At 43.0% G+C, this 18274-nt stretch overlaps 1 protein-coding gene across 1 annotated transcript; it reads right to left on the bottom strand.

The window, feature by feature from the left end:
- Nucleotides 1-9537: 9537 nt before the first annotated feature.
- LOC121576672 (cerebellin-1) lies at nt 9538-17235 on the bottom strand. The gene is made up of 3 exons (XM_041890019.1): nt 16393-17235; nt 15607-15726; nt 9538-10822 (listed from the first exon to the last, which is right to left on the bottom strand). The coding sequence occupies exons 1-3, from the start codon at nt 16642-16644 to the stop codon at nt 10625-10627; spliced, it is 570 nt and encodes a 189-aa protein (XP_041745953.1). The 5' UTR covers nt 16645-17235; the 3' UTR covers nt 9538-10624.
- Nucleotides 17236-18274: the final 1039 nt, after the last annotated feature.

The following is an 18274-nucleotide window of genomic DNA, read 5'->3' on the forward strand; positions in this document are numbered from 1 at the left end:
TCTAAGTAAAGCAATGGACGAGCAATGTCAGAGCGGCATAGACTAAGATACAGCAGAATAGTATAGAATACAGTATATACATATGAGATGAGTAATGCAAGATATGTAAATATTATTAAAGTGACTAGTGTTCCATTTATTAAACTGGCCAGTGATTTCTAATCTATGTATATAGGCAGCAGCCTCTAATGTGCTAGTGAAGGCTATTTAACAGTCTGATGGCCTTGAGATAGAAGCTGTTTTTCCGTCTCTCTGTCCCAGCTTTGATGCACCTGTACTGACCTCGCATTCTGGATGATAGCGGGGTGAACAGGCAGTGGCTCGGGTGGTTGTTGTCCTTCATGATCTTTTGGCCTTCCTGTGACATCGGGTGCTTTAGGTGTCCTGGAGGGCTGGTAGTTTGCCCCCAGTGATGCGCTGGGCAGACCGCACAACCCTCTGGAGAGCCCTGCGGTTGTGGGCGGAGCAGTTGCCATAGCAGGCGGTGATACAGCCCGACAGGATACTCTCAATTGTGCATCTGTAAAAGTTTGTGAGGGTTTTAGGTGCCAAGCCAAATTTATTCAGCCTCCTGAGGTTGAAGAGGCTCTGTTGCGCCTTCTTCACCATATTGTCTGTTTCCTGAAGTCCACAGTCATCTCCTTTGTTTTGTTGACATTGAGTGAGAGGTTATTTTTCTGGCACCACACTCCCAGAGCCCTCACCTCTTCCCTGTAGGCTGTCTCGTCATTGTTGGTAATCAAGCCTACTACTGTTGTGTCGTCTGCAAACTTGATGATTGAGTTGGAGTAGTGCTTGGCCGTGCAGTTATGGGTGAACAGGGAGTACAGGAGGGGGCTGAGCACGCACCCTTGTGGGGCCCCAGTGTTGAGGATCAGCGAAGTGGAGGTGTTGTTCCTACCTTCACCACCTGGGGGCGGCCCGTCAGGAAGTCCCGGACCCAGTTGCACAGGGCCGGGTTCAGACCCAGGGCCTCGAGCATAATGATGAGCTTGGAGGGTACTATGGTGTTGAATGCTGAGCTATAGCCAATGAACAGCATTCTTACATAGGTATTCCTCTAGTCCAGATGGGATAGGGCAGTGTGCAGTGTGATGGCGATTGCATCGTCTGTGGACCTATTGGGGCGGTAAGCAAATTGAAGTGGGTCTAGGGTGGCAGGTAAGGTAGATGTGATATGATCCTTGACTAGTCTCTCAAAGCACTTCATGATGACAGAAGTGAGTGCTACGGGGCTATAGTCATTTAGTTCAGTTACCTTTGCTTTCTTGGGTACAGGGACAGTGGTGGCCATCTTGAAGCATGTGGGGACAGCAGACTGGGATAGGGAGAGATTGAATATGTCCGTAAACACACCTGAATATGTCCGTAAACTCTGCTGAAATGAATTATATTTTATTGTGTATGGCAAGATGAACACACACACACTCACACACACACAGACATAGACACACACACACTCACACACACAGACACAGACACAGACACAGACACACACACACACACACACACACACACCCACACACACACACACACACACACAGACACAGACACAGACACAGACACAGACACAGACACAGACACACAGACACAGACACACAGACACAGACACAGACACAGACACAGACAGACACAGACACAGACACAGACACAGACACACACACACACACACACACACACACACACAGACACAGACACAGACACAGACACAGACACACACACACACACACACACACACACACACACAGACACAGACACAGACACAGACACAGACACACACACAGACACAGACACACAGACACAGACACACACACACACACACACACACACAGACACACACACAGACACAGACACACACACAGCAGATGCGTTGAATGACTTCCGTTCTATAGTCCGCCACCAAGGAGAGGGGTGGAAACAAGGCCAGCCAGGAGAGAGGAAATAAGAATGCCACATACAGGTCTCCCCTTACCCTCCCCCTCTCTTTCTCTCTATCCTTTCTACTCCCTCAGTCTTACATCTCCATTTCTCTCTATTGAAAGGTTACTAAATGTCAGATGGTGAGTTTTCATCATCTTCAATGGTGCCGTCCCTCTTCTTAGATGGGCTGCGTGTGTGAGGGGTGATTGGGAGCAGGGTCAGTGTGTTCAGAAACGTGCTGCTGTACATGATCATCTGCTCCTCCCAGCCGTGGGAGGGAGTAAGCCTCTCCAGTAGGCACACCATCTATTGACGACTTTGTCCACGGCTCTGCCTCAAGGACACATCCATGGAAACTGAAGCTTCTGCAATCTGCACATACCGTTCTGTAGAAGCTCATTCACAGCATGTGATAACTTTATTCATGGGGTGACAACCCTCTTATCACTGCAAACATGGTCAAGACCTTAAACCGTATGAAACATAGTTTAACCCGCATTATTCATCATGTTAAACGTTTATGATATTGTACATTGGGTAACTCTTTATTAAAGCCACAGGTATAATAGATTATAACTTGTTATAAGCATTTTAATCCCTTATGATGTTTTATAATGAATTCATAATACAATATGTTATGTCTTCCTATGTTACAATTTTTCTAAACTCTAAATGGCTGATGATCATTGATGATCATTGATCATTGTGTGATGATAATAACACATTATAAGGAATATGACAAGCAATTCTGATAATTCATTATAGCCACGGAATAAAGCATTATGGATGTAGGGCTTAATTAAACGTTAGAAAAAGTAGAGGATTATAATGTATCATCGTTTTTAATATTACTCCTAATGACCATCTGCCGGAAATATATTAATTCATGATTATCTTATTAATCAAATTGTAAGGTCGGGCTGGCTGTTGGTCTGCATGATGATAGAAACATACTTTTAAAAAACAATAGCAGAGATTCCAAACAGTCAACTAAGCCACATCTGAATCCTTTCCTCCCCACCCACCCACACTTTATCTCTCTGTCTTCAAAGTCATTACATAAAGACTACTTATTCAGTCATGATAAGTCATATGATTGCTATCTGTTCTGTGTGCAGCTGCTCTTATATTTACCACTATCCATATTTTATGACTTATAGATTTGCAGGCCTTTGTAGCAATGACAAATGCAGGCGCAGAGACAGTTTTACAGCTCCTAAAGAGCTCTAGGAGGAATCGCAGGGCAATACATGTAATATTGTAATGGTCTATGTGTTCAGCTCAATTCAAAATAGCCCTATTCCTCTGAATTACTGAACCACTCAGCAAGTGTGCTCTCACACTATTTCACATATTTACATGCACACCCATGCGCGCACACACACACACACACACACACACGCACACACACGACACACACACACACACACACACACACACACACACACACACACACACACACACACACACACACACACACACACACACACACACACACACTCACACAGAAGGCCCAATGTAAAGAGGAGGTCTGAGATTTCAGCACCATTGACAGAGGCACAGTAAGGATTCCGAGACCTAACGTTCAGCACCACAGGGCAGTCAGTGGACAGCAGCTGTCTCAGGCTATATAACTGGGCACTTGAAGAAAAAAAAAAACATTTAAATGGGAGAAGAGACCTAAACAAGAAGCAAGAACACTAGAGAAGTTGGTGGCATTTGTAAATCCCACCTTTTTTGGCAATGGCTGTGATGCTATACGTTTGTGACCAGGGGGTAATGTGAAAAAACTTACACAATGTGTCTCTTCCTGATCTGGACTCAACGGTAGGAAGGAGTGTTTCTGTGGTGAGTTTGTCACATATCAGTAGCACCTGTAACACTGCCTATTGGAGAGCTAAAATAAGATTTTGGGGCACAAATTAACACCATCTATTCCACAATGACCACCATATTTAACGCAGCGTGCACATAGCCTATACTTCTCAGAAGCAATGAGAGGAAATAAATCGAAACTTATCAGGAGAGACAAGTCCACAGCAACATCGATTCCCCAGGTTTTCTAGCAGTTTACGGTGTTGTGTTTGACCATTTTGTAAATCATGTTAATAATCCCTGTGGTTTGCAGGTTTATTTCCCCGAGGAAAGGCACGCTTGGGGCACATTAAATTCTAGTGCCGAGGCTCACAAGAAGCAATAACTGATAGTTTCTCCTCCTTTGATTATGCTTGTTATGCATCGCATTTATTGTGATCGTGTTGGGTTTCCAGTTAGCATAGAGGAACTAGGCTACACTTAGGCCTAAACCGTTGGTATAAAGCTGGTAAGCGACATGAACAGGTGCAGTAGGAGTAGTAAAAACGAAATGGTGTCCTTTCTGATCAGTAAAGGCAACAAGGTGCCCGGCACGGCCCATCGCGACCCAGGTGACACACGGCGAGGTTGTGAAGTGATGGGAATTCCCCTCAAGCGTCTATTCCTCCCAATGTTTTAATCATTTTAACTGATCTCAGGGGACTTTTCCATATTTTCTGTAGCTATGGGGTCGTGATTGTGATCATAGAGGCCTGGGATAAGTAAAAATAGATATAAAGAAGTAATAAAGTTAATTGGAATTCGATCACAAGTGCGTGCGCAAGAGAATGGGCTAAAAGCCACCTGAACCCGGGTGAGACACTCCATCTCCACCACTCAGAGAAGAGGGTCTATTACGCAAAAAAAATGAACACAACTATAATGCTACATGGATGACAATAGGTTAATCATGCCATTACTGTATTTGGCACTGCGCCCTGAAGCAGATTCCATCATTCCGACAGCACCCATTACGAACGAAACAGCGTGGTTTATCACTTAATCAAAAAGTGTTACCTGGCGGTCCGGTATTCTATGTATCAGCCGTTATGCTCCACAGAGAGCACGGTATACTAAAAAGCCACAGTGAAACGAATACATTTTTAACAGAATCTCACTTAATTGATTATGCGAATTAAGAGTGTTTACCCATGTGGGACGTGACAGGCGATTAACAACTCGCTTTTACGCGTAGTTCCCGTGGTGACTTCCACGAATTGATGCGTAGGATAATACGCATTTATTTACCAATGAGCCAGTGTAAAATCCAGAAAAGATACATCTACATGAATCCCCCTATACTATAGCTTACTGACTTGATAAGGTAAACATGGAAAACGGAACAATCATGGGCACGTTCAAAACAATCTCTTCTGAGTGCAGAAAGCGTGCGTAATTGTCTCTGCGGGTTAGGTTTTCAAATAACCTCAGAAAATTGACAGAGTGGTGTCAAAACCACTACCATACGCTGCCGAATCACAATCCCTACAGCAGTATGCAGATCAAATCCAGCGGGCTGTTAATTTAATTTCAGAACGGGTATAATTACTCCCATCTCGCCCGAGCATCACAGTAAAAGTAAACATCCTTAATATGGTCCGGTATACGGCAATTAAGATTCAATCTGCGGTCTCTCGCCACTTTCCCTTTTAATGGCTGCGCTTGCTCTCCGTCTCTCTTTTAACCACAGCATTTTAAGAATTACACTGTTAACTTGGCCTATAATTACTTGTGACTGTACTCCAAATTTGAAGCCACTTCCTAGAAATAATCAGGTTTACACTCACACGGGTTGCCAACTCGAGTCTGTCTTTATTGAGCTTGCTTGGAGACTAATTTAGTGTAAAATTGGCTATGATGGAACCGGGCGAGTGACTGCGCCTCCCCTCAGCGTGCTGGGATTGTGAGAGGAGAGGGAAACTATTGATGTGCTCACTGAGCAATTTGGGGGAAGGAGTTTTATGCCCTCTAAACAACTGCTTGTCATATTCCCTCTAATCAATTTAATCGAGCAGTTGTGGATGTTTACAAACAAATTGACCTGCAAAATGAATAGATTAATGTAATTGTTAGTAGGCCTGTACCGTATCATATTAGGCTATTCATTTTAAGTAGACTATTTGTTTGTCCACTGCCTCTCGATTATATTCTACAAAATGTCTTTATCAAATTAATTGGATGAACTGCAAACCATTAATGTGATAAGATATTATATTCACATTATGAATCAAGATTCAAACAATTGTTTACATGTGAATAACTCACATAGCCCTGGTCTGTATCTTAGTGTGGCCTACTATGACAGCAATATAATAGCTAGGCCTATATATAATTTTGCAAGTGAGCATATTTTATAAAATTATTACTTCAAATGTGATTTCAGTGTCTCTGCTATTAACTCAACATACTGTAGAGCGACATTTCTTCGAGCCTAATCCTTCAGGGAGCTGGGACCAAAGTGCAGCTCTCTAGAGAAAACATTCCTCTATACCAGTATTTACAATTACTCAATGCTATTCATATTCAATGCACGTAGCCACGTATGTAGACTCTACACTAAAATGAGCCTGACATTTTTCTCCAGTAATTTTAATTCCTTTCCTCTAACTGTGTTTTTATTTGCGTGTACAGCAACAGTGTGTTTTCGCCAATTAGGCACAATATGACATGGCACGTCAGGCTGTCTATTCATGGCTCAGCAATTATGAGTGGAGTTTTCAATAACCTACTGTAGTCTACACTGTCTGAAGCCTGATCAGTGAGTTCTGGAGGTCACGTCTATGTGGATGCCGTCCCATGCCGTATTTTCCTTGGACTCATTACATCAATACCTTTGAATATGATCCACCTTTTTTTGTCGATATTGGAATATAGTGTATTGCTTTGTAGGCAAAGTAGGCTATAAAGCACATATTTAAGTTTTCTACAACGTGTTATTAAACGTGTTTTTAAATCTACATAGATTTTTTTTAATTGCATAATAAGTGCTGTCATCGAAATATAAAAGCTAAAATTCACGTAGTCGTAAAATGAAGTAGTGAGTGAATGTGTGTGTGCGTGCATGGAGTGTACAATAGTGTATTTGCGTGTGTGTTGACGTGTGTGCCTGTGTGTGGTTTGATGGTCACCTACTGTATGTAGGCCTATCCCATCTATTGATCATTAGCTGGAGTAGTGCATCCAGAAGAGCTACGGTTCTATCCCTGTTACTTTAGGGCTCTGCTCTCCCCTGCCGTCTTTGTTCTAGCACCGCGTTCGAACTTTGCAAGAGCAGAAGAGATGGATCGCATGAACTGGGTCTGTGCCCAACCGCTGGTGTATGCGACAAAACAAATTACAGTGGCCTACCGAATCTCACCCAGTCTCTCCCAATGATTTTGAATGACTATTACGATAAATAATCATTAGCCCATTTCCTCAGACAGCACCTTGGCTACTCTATCACTGACCCTCACACACACACACACACACACACACACACACACACACACACAAAGTGAGTGGGCAGAGTAAATACACATAATATATAATACTTCAAATGGAATTCAGCACCTGGACAGCAACTATCCCTAGGTCTGGTAGGCCTAACCTCCACTACAGGCCTTACCAACAGCTCCTTCACAAGCATCTCCTTAACCTCTACAAATGTAGTTTACCACCCAAATGTCTCTGACACACAAACATGTCATATCACTGTATTCCTGTGAGCTCTCCAGAGATGGATGGATCTCTCTCTCTCTCTCTCTCTCTCTCTCTCTCTCTCTCTCTCTCTCTCTCTCTCTCTCTCTCTCTCTCTCTCTCTCTCTCTCTCTCTCTCTCTCTCTCTCTCTCTCTCTCTCTCTCTCTCAGTGGCTGGGGCCTCAGCTCTGGTTAGTGTCACAAACTCAGATGGCTGGGCCGGCCAGTGGATACTAATGTGGGGCAGCACGGTGGCAACACACACTGCCCAGACTACTACCACCACACTGCCCAGACTACTACCACCACACTGCCCAGACTACTACCACCACACTGCCCAGACTACTACCACCACACTGCCCAGACTACTACCACCACACTGCCCAGACTACTACCACCACACTGCCCAGACTACTACCACCACACTGCCCAGACTACTACCACCACACTGCCCAGACTACTACCACCACACTGCCCTGACTACTACCACCACACTGCCCAGACTACTACCACCAGATATGGCTGCCACTCTGGCTGCCACTCCCCGGTCTTTTTCTGCCCTCTTAGACGCTTCACTGCCAACACTAAAACTATATTGTACAGAATCAGAACATCCACTGAAATATTTATGTATCAAGCAATGAATAAGTTAAATGTAAACAAATGAAGCTAGTTTTTCTAACCCTATTTCTCATCGCTCAGTTCATCTCTCTCCACCAGCCTAGTAAAATCAGTGCATTTGGCACATACAGTCAAACAGTACAAAAAAGTGGACTTTCAGTCAGTCATGTCAGAATAATATCAACTTCCCAAACAGCCAAAGGTTATGCAACCCTCCCCTCCTCTCAGCTCAGCTCGCTCCATGAATCTCAAAACTCATATCATCTCCAAACACATATCACTCAAGTCAGCTCACATGCACACTCTCACTCTTCTCTAAATCTATGATGACAATCTTTCCTCACCCACTTTGCACCATGAAATATACTTTTTTTGACAATGCACAGCAAAAGTGTGAACTGGATCATGGTGAGAGGGGGTAAGTGTCATGGGGTGAGTAGGGTGTATGAAGCAGGGCTGAATCTCTTCTTCCATTACCCCTGTCTTCCGATATGAGATTACTACGTGAAAAGTGTGGAGGCCAGCAGGAAATTTGTGTACATTTCCATACATGGGCCTCATTTTCCCTGTCAGCTGTTTCCCTGACATTGAAATAGAGGATGAGGGAGGGCAGAGGGGTGAGGTAGGGTGGGTGCCATGCCAGCCTGGCTGTCTCCCCACCACCCTGCTTGCTAGGCTGTGACCTGCTGTAGACAATTACATTTCAGTCCATCTCCCTCAATCAAATTATGTTAGAGGAAGTAGACCTTGGATTGACCGCACAGCAACAAAAGCCCTGTACGCACAAGTTAAATTCATAAACTAATACGTGATAAACATATTTTTTTTTAAAGGTCACACCAAAAGGTTACCCATAAATACATAGATAAACATGACTACGTAATCATTAAGACATAAAACAAATTACAGGGTCAAGATTCCCTTCGCTTCTCTTTAAATGTTTATCATTAGGAAGTAGAAAGTGGGAGAAAAGGGGAATGAAGAGAGCAAAATAGTAAATGGGAGAAATGAACACAACATGATCTTTGTATAAGCAGTAGAGCTTATTATGCCAGCACTAATTTCCCCTCAGGAGCTCATTAAAGTCTTGAGAGTGAGCAGCAGTAAGAGAAGAGTGGTGGAAGCCCCCAATGACCAGACTGAATTGCTCTCTCTACAGTGGATCTTGGGCCAGGCAGGCAGCACAACGTTACTGGGAACAACACACACCGCCACACACACAGAAAGAACATCAGCGTGGATCTTTGGCTCTTTCACACATGAGCACACACATACAGTACATACTGTATACATGCGTGCACGCACACACGCACGCACACACGCACACACACACATTACATCTTGATCATCACTTACTCCAGCCAACTTTTTGGAATTCATTGGAAGATGGGGAGATGGATAGAGACGGTCTTAGATGTTATGCCAATTAGGTTTCAGCAAATGAATCGCAATGAGAGTTTCGGATTAAGTTTAAGAAAAATAAAAGTACAATTTATATTTTATTGGATAAAAGCAAATAAAAAACAATAGATCAATTGATTGATTGGTAAATAAAAGGGAGGATTTGTCTCTTCTAAATATTCACATGTATTTTACAGTTAATAATCATAATAAAATTCCTTTATAGTTTTTCTGGTATAGTTTCAGTTTAGCCACATTTCAACCGAAACAAGAACAAGAAGCATCAGTAGTTAAGGGAGCCTCATAATCCACACACAATCACTACGTTTTAACATTAAAATACGGAAATACAGATATTCAACCAGATTCTGTTAATCACATATTATATCATATAGAAACTTTCAGATTTTATATATATCCAGTATACAGCAGGAGTCTTTAGAGTTTCAGCAATCCTCCAATCATCCAATCATGACAAAGCAGGGACATCCTTACTGGGAGGAGAAGGCTAGAAAGAAGAGCAGCAGAGGGGAGGATAAAAGAACAGGAGAGGAGTAAAGGACAGAAGGAGCATTGAACAGGGGATCAATAAACATGAAGAAATGGGGTGGGGAGTGAGGAGAACTTAATGGTACAGTACTGTATCTGTCTGGACTTGAAATGACAGAGGTGGGTGGATGTAGAAAATGTATTGCCAGACTGTACACAGACATAAAAATACAATGAAAATGGAGTCACAGAAAATGGATGGGGATGGCCATACAGAATGTGGAAACATGGTTGATGCAGCTCTTTGACACTGTAGGTAATACAGAGACATTCCTCAAAGCAGATGCAGAAACAGATGATGAGGGGGAAGGGGTGGACTTGGCCTCTAGGGTTAACTCTCTTTAACGTTTTTAAATGATAGTATTTCTAAGGATAAAAAAGTTGTGGCTGTCCAGAGCTGTAGCCAGGCAGCGGAGTGAGTGAGTGTGTTGGAGAGCCTGCCCAACTAATTATACCCTACTCATCTCTCTAACTTCCTCTCCCATATCTCTTTCTCTCCTCCTCTCCCTCTTTCTATCTTTCATCATCTCTCTCTGTCTGTCTCCACAGTCTTCCAAGCAGCCAAGCCGAGAAGCATTAGTCCCTCCTGTCTCCTTGTCTTCTACATGGGGAAGACCAGGAACCCAGAGAACGTGGAGTACTTCCAGCCCCCCATGAGGTTTCCTCTCTCTAGTTTGAGATAGGCTCGGTCCCCCTTCTCCATTTGGATCAGCACTCCGTTACTGGCAGCCTCACGTGTCACATCCTGGTCCCCAGCGAAGGCCGAGATCACAGGCCATCCATTATGCATCAGGCTTACCTACAGGAGAGGACATACTACAGTTAGAGATGGTTAAATACACCCACATCTCTACACACAAACACACACACACACACACACACACACAAAGACACACCGCACCTGTCAATCTCTGCCCATAGGTCACTCCCCACTGAGCCCTGACTTCTGTGTGAGACCACACACACCACACACACACACACACACACACACACACACACACACACACCCTACAGGCAATACTAGAACACAGAGGACACAGACATGAACATTACATAATTTCACTAATTCAGACTCATACACGGTTCACCTGCCTTGTGCCGAGTTTAAGAGTGAAGAGTAAAAACGCTCCTTGACTGATACATGCCCTAAATATACAAACAGACAGCATCTAAATCATGCATAAGAGTGCATAAAAGAGATCAAAACACTCATCTTAGGCCTGAAAGATTAAGAGGTGCTTGGTTTGAGAGAGAGAGAGATGTCATCTAAGAGAGGCAGGACAAAGCAGCCTCTGTTCAGTGTGCTAAATGAGTTCACGGTGAACAGGGAGGTGGACTGGAGGAAAGCCAAGCCTCTACATCACTTCCACCCAGCCAGGGCCCAGGGGAGACTCACTCAGCTCCCACCCAGCCCCACCCTCACCCCAGCACCATCCCCAGCCCCATACCCACTCACACTGAGGAGAGGAGAGGGAACCTCATTCAGCTGGATGGTTCAAACTGGCAGAAATCCCTCTTCTGTGGCAGTTATGTATGGGACTAATAAACCGGTGACAGAACATTTGCAGGATGGTCCTGTACACAGCAGAGTCATGAGGGGGAGGCTAGGAAGAAGGGTGAGAGGGTGAGGAATAGAGACCACATGTACAAACCCCTGACTGAGCCCTGTATTCATTAAGGGGGGGGGGGGGGGTAATCACCACCCCTTCCCAAAAACACCATCACTCAATCACTCCAATCACGCCAACCACTGCAAATTACAGCACATGTGTAAATGGCATAATGGCTGGTGCATGGTGTCAGCATTCCATAGAGCTGCTGAATTCTTTAACGCGTAAGCACCCAATTAAGCCCAGAGAGAGAAGCTTTAGATATACATTTGGTGAGTGGGTTTCCGCCCACAGTTTAATGCAGCACTTAGCTGTAATGAAAAAGCAGACATCCTCCTCTCATGACACATCATTTCCTGTCCAAAGAGACAGACGACAGCAGTGACGTGACAACAGACCACTTTCTCTCCACTCAGTGAAGGGAGACACAATGACTGGCCAGTGGGCAGCAAGGACATATTTAGAAATGTCATGTTTTTGGGAGAAGTATGCTTTTAAAGTATTATTTTTTACTTGATCAAAGTTGCCTAAGGGAGACTCAAGGAGAAGATTGCTAAAAAATGCACATTTTTACAGCGGATATGGTGGCTCATAATAAACACTAATGTGCTCACATGATTCAACAGCTTGTGCAATCAACACTCTTGCTTCTCTTTTAAAGGGAAATATCAAATTCATATTCATCATCTCCAGCACCACCCCAACATCAACATATGTGAAATTTTTCAATGTTTTGTAGTAAAAAAGATTGAGGAAAATAAGTGTTTCCAGTGACATCATTGGTGTGCATCGTGTGAGTTTGACCAATTGTGAATAGGCGTTGCCTACTAATTGCCTACTAATTGTCTACTAATTGGTTGATAACGTCATGGGAAACACTTATCTTCCTCTTTTTTTTTTACTACAACACATAGAAACGTGCCAGTTTCACATATGTTGATGTTGGGGTGGTGCTGGAGATGAAGAATATGAAGTTGACGAATTGTGAAATGTCCATTTAATGCATGTGGAGGATGGTCTGAAGAGCCCCCATCCAGTATAGTGTGAGGTTCTGTAGCCTTCATCTCTCACTGTCAGTTTGAATGGCTGTTTGCCTGCTCTATCTTACTTGAATGAAATTAAGCTAGCCCGCTAAAGTAGGCTAGCACGAGGCTAGTACCTTTCAGACTGGGCTAGTAGAAAATGTGCCCAACTAGCACAGATTTTGGAACAAGGCTAGTAAAAACTGTGGTCTACTTGCCCCTCTGGCCAGTGCCCAAAATCCTTATGGTCCATCACTAGTATAGGGACTCATACTAAACTACAGTTATTGATTAGTTGGTTAATAGATTTTTTCAGGGTTCAGTAGGTTGTACTTGGGGCTCATATGTAACACTCTATGACCATGGAGTATACTTATAACAATGGCAGCCTCTGAAAAGAGAAGTGTGCTCCTGTTTGTCCTTGAAGTTTCATGTTGGAACAATCTGTACTTGTGCCAACTAAAATTCACTGCCTCTCTATGAAGTATGAATAGTTCCTTACATTCAACAGCAATGGAATTAGGAGGAGATAAGCATGTATCTACAGTACAAGTCAAAAGTTTGGACACACCTACTCATTCCAGGGTTTTTCTTTATTTTTACTATTTTCTACATTGTTGAATAATAGTGAAGACATCAAAACTTTAAAATAACACAAGAGACCTGCTTGGGCCAAGAAACACGAGCAATGGACATTAGACTGGTGGAAATCTGTCCTTTGGTCTGATGAGTCCAAATTTGAGATTTTTGGTTCCAACCGCCATGTCTTTGTGAAATGCAGAGTAGGTGAACGGATGATCTCCACATGTGTGGTTCCCACCGTGAAGCATGGAGGAGGAGGTGTGATGGTGTGGGGGTGCTTTGCTGGTGACACTGTCAGGGATTTATTTAGAATTCAAGGCACACTGAACCAGCATGGTTACAACAGCATTCTGCAGTGATATGCCATCCCATTTGGTTTGAGCTTAGTGGGACTATCATTTGTTTTTCAACAGGACAATGACCCAACACACCTCCAGGCTGTGTAAGGGCTATTTGACCAAGACGGAGAGTGATGGAGTGCTGGCCTCCACAATCACCCGACCTCAACCCAATTGAAATGGTTTGAGATGAATTGGACCGCAGAGTGAGGGAAAAGCAGCCAACAAGTGCTCAGCGTATGTGGGAACTCCTTCAAGACTGTTGGAAAAGCATTTCTCATTAAGCTGGTTGAGAGAATGCCAAGAGTGTGCAAAGCTGTCATCAAGGCAAAGGATGGCTACTTTGAAGAATCTCAATTATATTTTGATTTGTTTAACACTTTTTTGGGTTATTACATGATTCCATATGTGTTATTTCATAGTTTTGATGTCTTCACTATTATTCTACAATAAAAATAAAGAAAAACCCTTGAATAAGTAGGTGTGTCCAAACTTTTGTCTGGTACTGTATGTTCAGTGGATTCAATTCTCAATACCCTGGTCTCAATGAGATCTACACAGATATGAGGAGGTGAGCTATTTATGGATGTTTCAAGATGGTAATGCCTGTATTCCTCCTTCAATAGCAAAATACTGGAGTGGTAAGACACTCCTGTTCCACATCCTTCTAGAAAGAACCTTGAAAGTTATTATCTCTATCCCTACCAATCCATATAAATCTATGTTACTCTCTCATCTCATCTCTCTTCCTTTTCTCCCTCTCCCTCTCTCTCTCATTCTGTCACTCTCTACCTCCCTCTCTCCCTCCCCTCTTCCCTCCCTCTGTGTCCACATGACAAACAGCTCTAAGGCAATCAAACAGTGTGAGTTTTTAACACAGCAGTTGTGGCTATGTTGGACTAGTGTATCAGAGCTGAACTGAGCTGTGAATCCTCCATATATCTGTGAATCCTCTCCTCTTTGTTATTTGATTCACATATATATGGAGGATGCTACATTTGTAATCTCAAAGTCATTAACTATTTTGTGACAAAAAAATTAACAGTGAAATATGTTTTAATGCATTATAGTTAGTTGCTTGAGTCAGGTGTCTGTAATTTGTACCTCTGTTTAAGGTTAGTTGGACTCAATGACATGATGGGTGAATATGGTTTTACAGGGCTTTTCCTTTTAATTTGGCTTGCCTGGTTTGTTTTCAATTAATTAATTTAGCTTCCAATAAGAGATGAATAACAGCATGTAATACTGAAGCCCTGTGGATTTCACTGCATAATTAGAACAGGGTTTAATTAGTGAAATATGCACTCTAATTAAGAGGGGCTGGTTTTAAAAGCCACGTTGTCTGTGTTAAATGTTATTTTAAAAGGGTTACATCTGATCAAGTGTATTCGCTTATTTAACGCATCAAATGATTATTCTACTCCATTTGTGTTGCTTGCATGGGAAAATGTAGTTGTGAGTCGCTGCTCGATGGATTTGCGCTGTAAAATATGTATATGTGTATGTAAAGCTGACATTGATATTATCAATCAAGTAGTTTGTTTAAAATACCTGTTTGGTCTGTTTGGGTTTGGTCTGTTTGGTCTATTCACCTGCTGTCAAATGCAAACGCCAAGCCAGGCAGCAGGACAAAGCCACGCAGCAGGACATAGCGTGTTCTACGCTGCCGCTGTCCAAGGTCCTGAAGCCGCACCCGCAGCTACTGTACTGGCTGACTGGCTGTTCCTGCGCCAAATTGGCTCCATATGCTCATCGATTAATTATGATTCAGTGGGTGACTTACATCTGCAAACTATCATTTTCTCTGGGGAATGACATCTCACAAATCTACAAATTATTTCTAGCGGAATCTTTTTGAATGTACTAGTGTATTCAACTTTTATGAGGTCTACCAGCGGGTGCGTACATACATCACACACACACACACACACACACACACACACACACACACACACACACACACACACACACACACACACACACACACATTAAATAAAGTATTCATTATTTATAGGCCTACAGTGCACTGACCTGGATCGTTTGGCGATTATACACTTTCACCACGTGGAAATTAAAACTGTAAATCCCTTTGCGCGGGGCGATGAAATTGCTCCTTTCTTCGTCGAAATTCTTACCAATGTTTACAAGTATCTGGGGAAGAGAGAAAGAGTGTGAAGAGGGAAAAGTCACACTAACATCGAAGACACTCGTCGTTGTCATAGTATAAATGCTTTTTAATGTCTTTGCATCACAAAGTTAAAAGGAAATCACGCAATGCACCCTGATATATTGTAGGTCAGATGGCATTTGACTATAACTTTGTTAGTTTCAAATTAAAACTATTACAAATACCAAGTTAATACATTTTGGAATGCATCCATCGACGAAGTTCTGGGGCTCAAATGTCTAATTTTATGAGACCAAAATCCTGCCAAGCAGAACAATTTAATTTAATTGAATAGCCATTTGTTGGCTATTAACCTTTTGAGATATGGAGTAGCATGGAGTATGACTTCACCCTCTTGACATGGTATTACATTATTTGGAGAGATGTCAGACTTCATTTCATATCATCAAAAGGAACTTAAATATTCAAAGGCTGACTACTTTCACCTGTCTTTATCTATAAATCTAATCTCTATATTAAACCGCGAGCCTCCATTCTCTAACTCACGAATAGAATAGCCAGTGAGCTTTTTAAATACATTTTCAACAGTCATCCAAACCCCCTCCCGACACACTCTCGCTCACTCGCTCCCCATTACCAAGGTAGCCATACAGTGTGATATTGCAGACAGACAAGTCAGTGAAAGTTACCTGGTCAAAGTAGATCACCATAGTCCGGTTACTCATCTCCGAGGGCTCGTGGTTGGTGTTTCTCACCGCGGAAAAAGCCACTTTGGCGCTCCCGGAGCGCACCGATATCCCGAGCGCGGTCCCGGTGGGATCCGAAGTTGGGTTGGAATCGCAAACGACCAGACATTTACCCTCGAGTACGATGGGTTCCGTCTCGTTCTGAGAGTTCACTAGAGTCACTAGCCACACTGCACCCAGTAGGAGCGTCAACATTACGGCAACTTCACTCTGCACTTCGTTGCTGTATCCCGCACAAAGAAAGGGAGAATTTTCTGATTTCACGGATAGATAATATACTACTTCTTCTCTTCCGCAAAATTCAGCCTATTCAAATGACCAACTCCTTTTCGTTTCTTGAATTAAACCTCCTCTTGTGTGTTTCTCTAAGTCTTGAAAAAAGGTCAAAGACAGGTTTGGTTTTCCCGTTTATTTTTTATTTTTTTTAATGAAGAGTCCCCCTTTACCCAGTCGTTCCCACTGTTAACTTATTTCCCCCCCTTTCGGCTCAAGCCTCCCCGCACCTTCTTGTCACTCCGTAATCGAATAACCAGTCGAGAGCGGTATGAGGCCCTTGTCGAGTTGAAGCGCAGTTGAATACATAGCGCGGGGTCTTCTTCTTGGGCGCTGAATTATTGATATGTGAGATATTAGAGCTGAAAAACAAAGGCTCGGACGCGCAATGCTCCCACCCGCTCGTTTTCACAGACTCCTCCTTCCGGGCCCCAATCACAGACTAGCGTATCTCCAGATTTCCTATCGCTGCGCTCGAGCCTGCCTCCCCACCATGTGACGGTGGTGGAGTAGTTTTTCCGCTCCGGAGGTGTTTTACAGGTGGACTTGGCTAGAGCAGAGCAGACACCGGAGGGGATGACACCGGAGGGAATGACACCCGAATGTTTGAGAGGATAACCTACACGGACCACCAATTCTCATATCATCATTACTCTGATTTTGCACGCTATGATGAATTGCCAATGAAGCAGAAATAATAACAGGACGAAAATCTATCATCTGGATTCAAAGAAAAACTGCAGAGGCGCAATGCAAGTTTCTTACCCTCACGTGAAAGCCTAATGAAGCCAAAAGTCAATTATTTTTGGGGGGATATCGATCATGCGTGAAGAGAGATAAGAGAGGACGTTCTGAAATACTATATTGATCAATAAATTGTAAGATAATGAGAACGATTGAGAGAGACAATATAAAAGATAAACAAAGCTATAGATAAAACTCATGGGGTCAATACACTATTTTCTATTTTTCTCTACCTCTGCTGGGGGTACCCCGCACAAGCGGAAAGCCAAAGTTAAACCATGTTGACGATAACTGAATTGGGAAAAAGGACTTCTGGAAAGTGGCTTATTATATTGTTTCACATGAGTCTTCGCCTGCAGTTTAAACATGATGACAGAATCAGCCTGGCGTCTTTCTGTTCGGTGTATGTAATGTTATGAAGGCTGTCATTGCCTGCGGAGGGCCCTGTCCAAGTCGCATCTGACAAGGCTCGCTCACTCTGCGCCAGCGCAATGACTACATGGCATTTAATAAATTAGATCACTGAGTTCCTTTTAGGTGGAGAGACAAACAAAACCACATGCAGAGAAAAGGAGAGAAATAACAACAACTATAACATTCCTTTACTACATAAGTAAAGCGACTGATATAACATGATGAGATCAAACACAATCTTAATGAAAGTGTATATAGTGTTCTGAGACTAAATCGTCCTGTATTGAACATTGAGGAATGACTGAAAGTCGAATGGCGCTCTCCAAGGTAGCAGTGAATACATTTAAGCACCAACAATAAGGACAGCTCCTGCCATTACAAGCAAAGGAAAACA

The sequence above is a fragment of the Coregonus clupeaformis genome, chromosome 29 (genome assembly GCF_020615455.1).
Source record: "Coregonus clupeaformis isolate EN_2021a chromosome 29, ASM2061545v1, whole genome shotgun sequence".
In the NCBI taxonomy this organism is placed as follows: domain Eukaryota; kingdom Metazoa; phylum Chordata; class Actinopteri; order Salmoniformes; family Salmonidae; genus Coregonus; species Coregonus clupeaformis.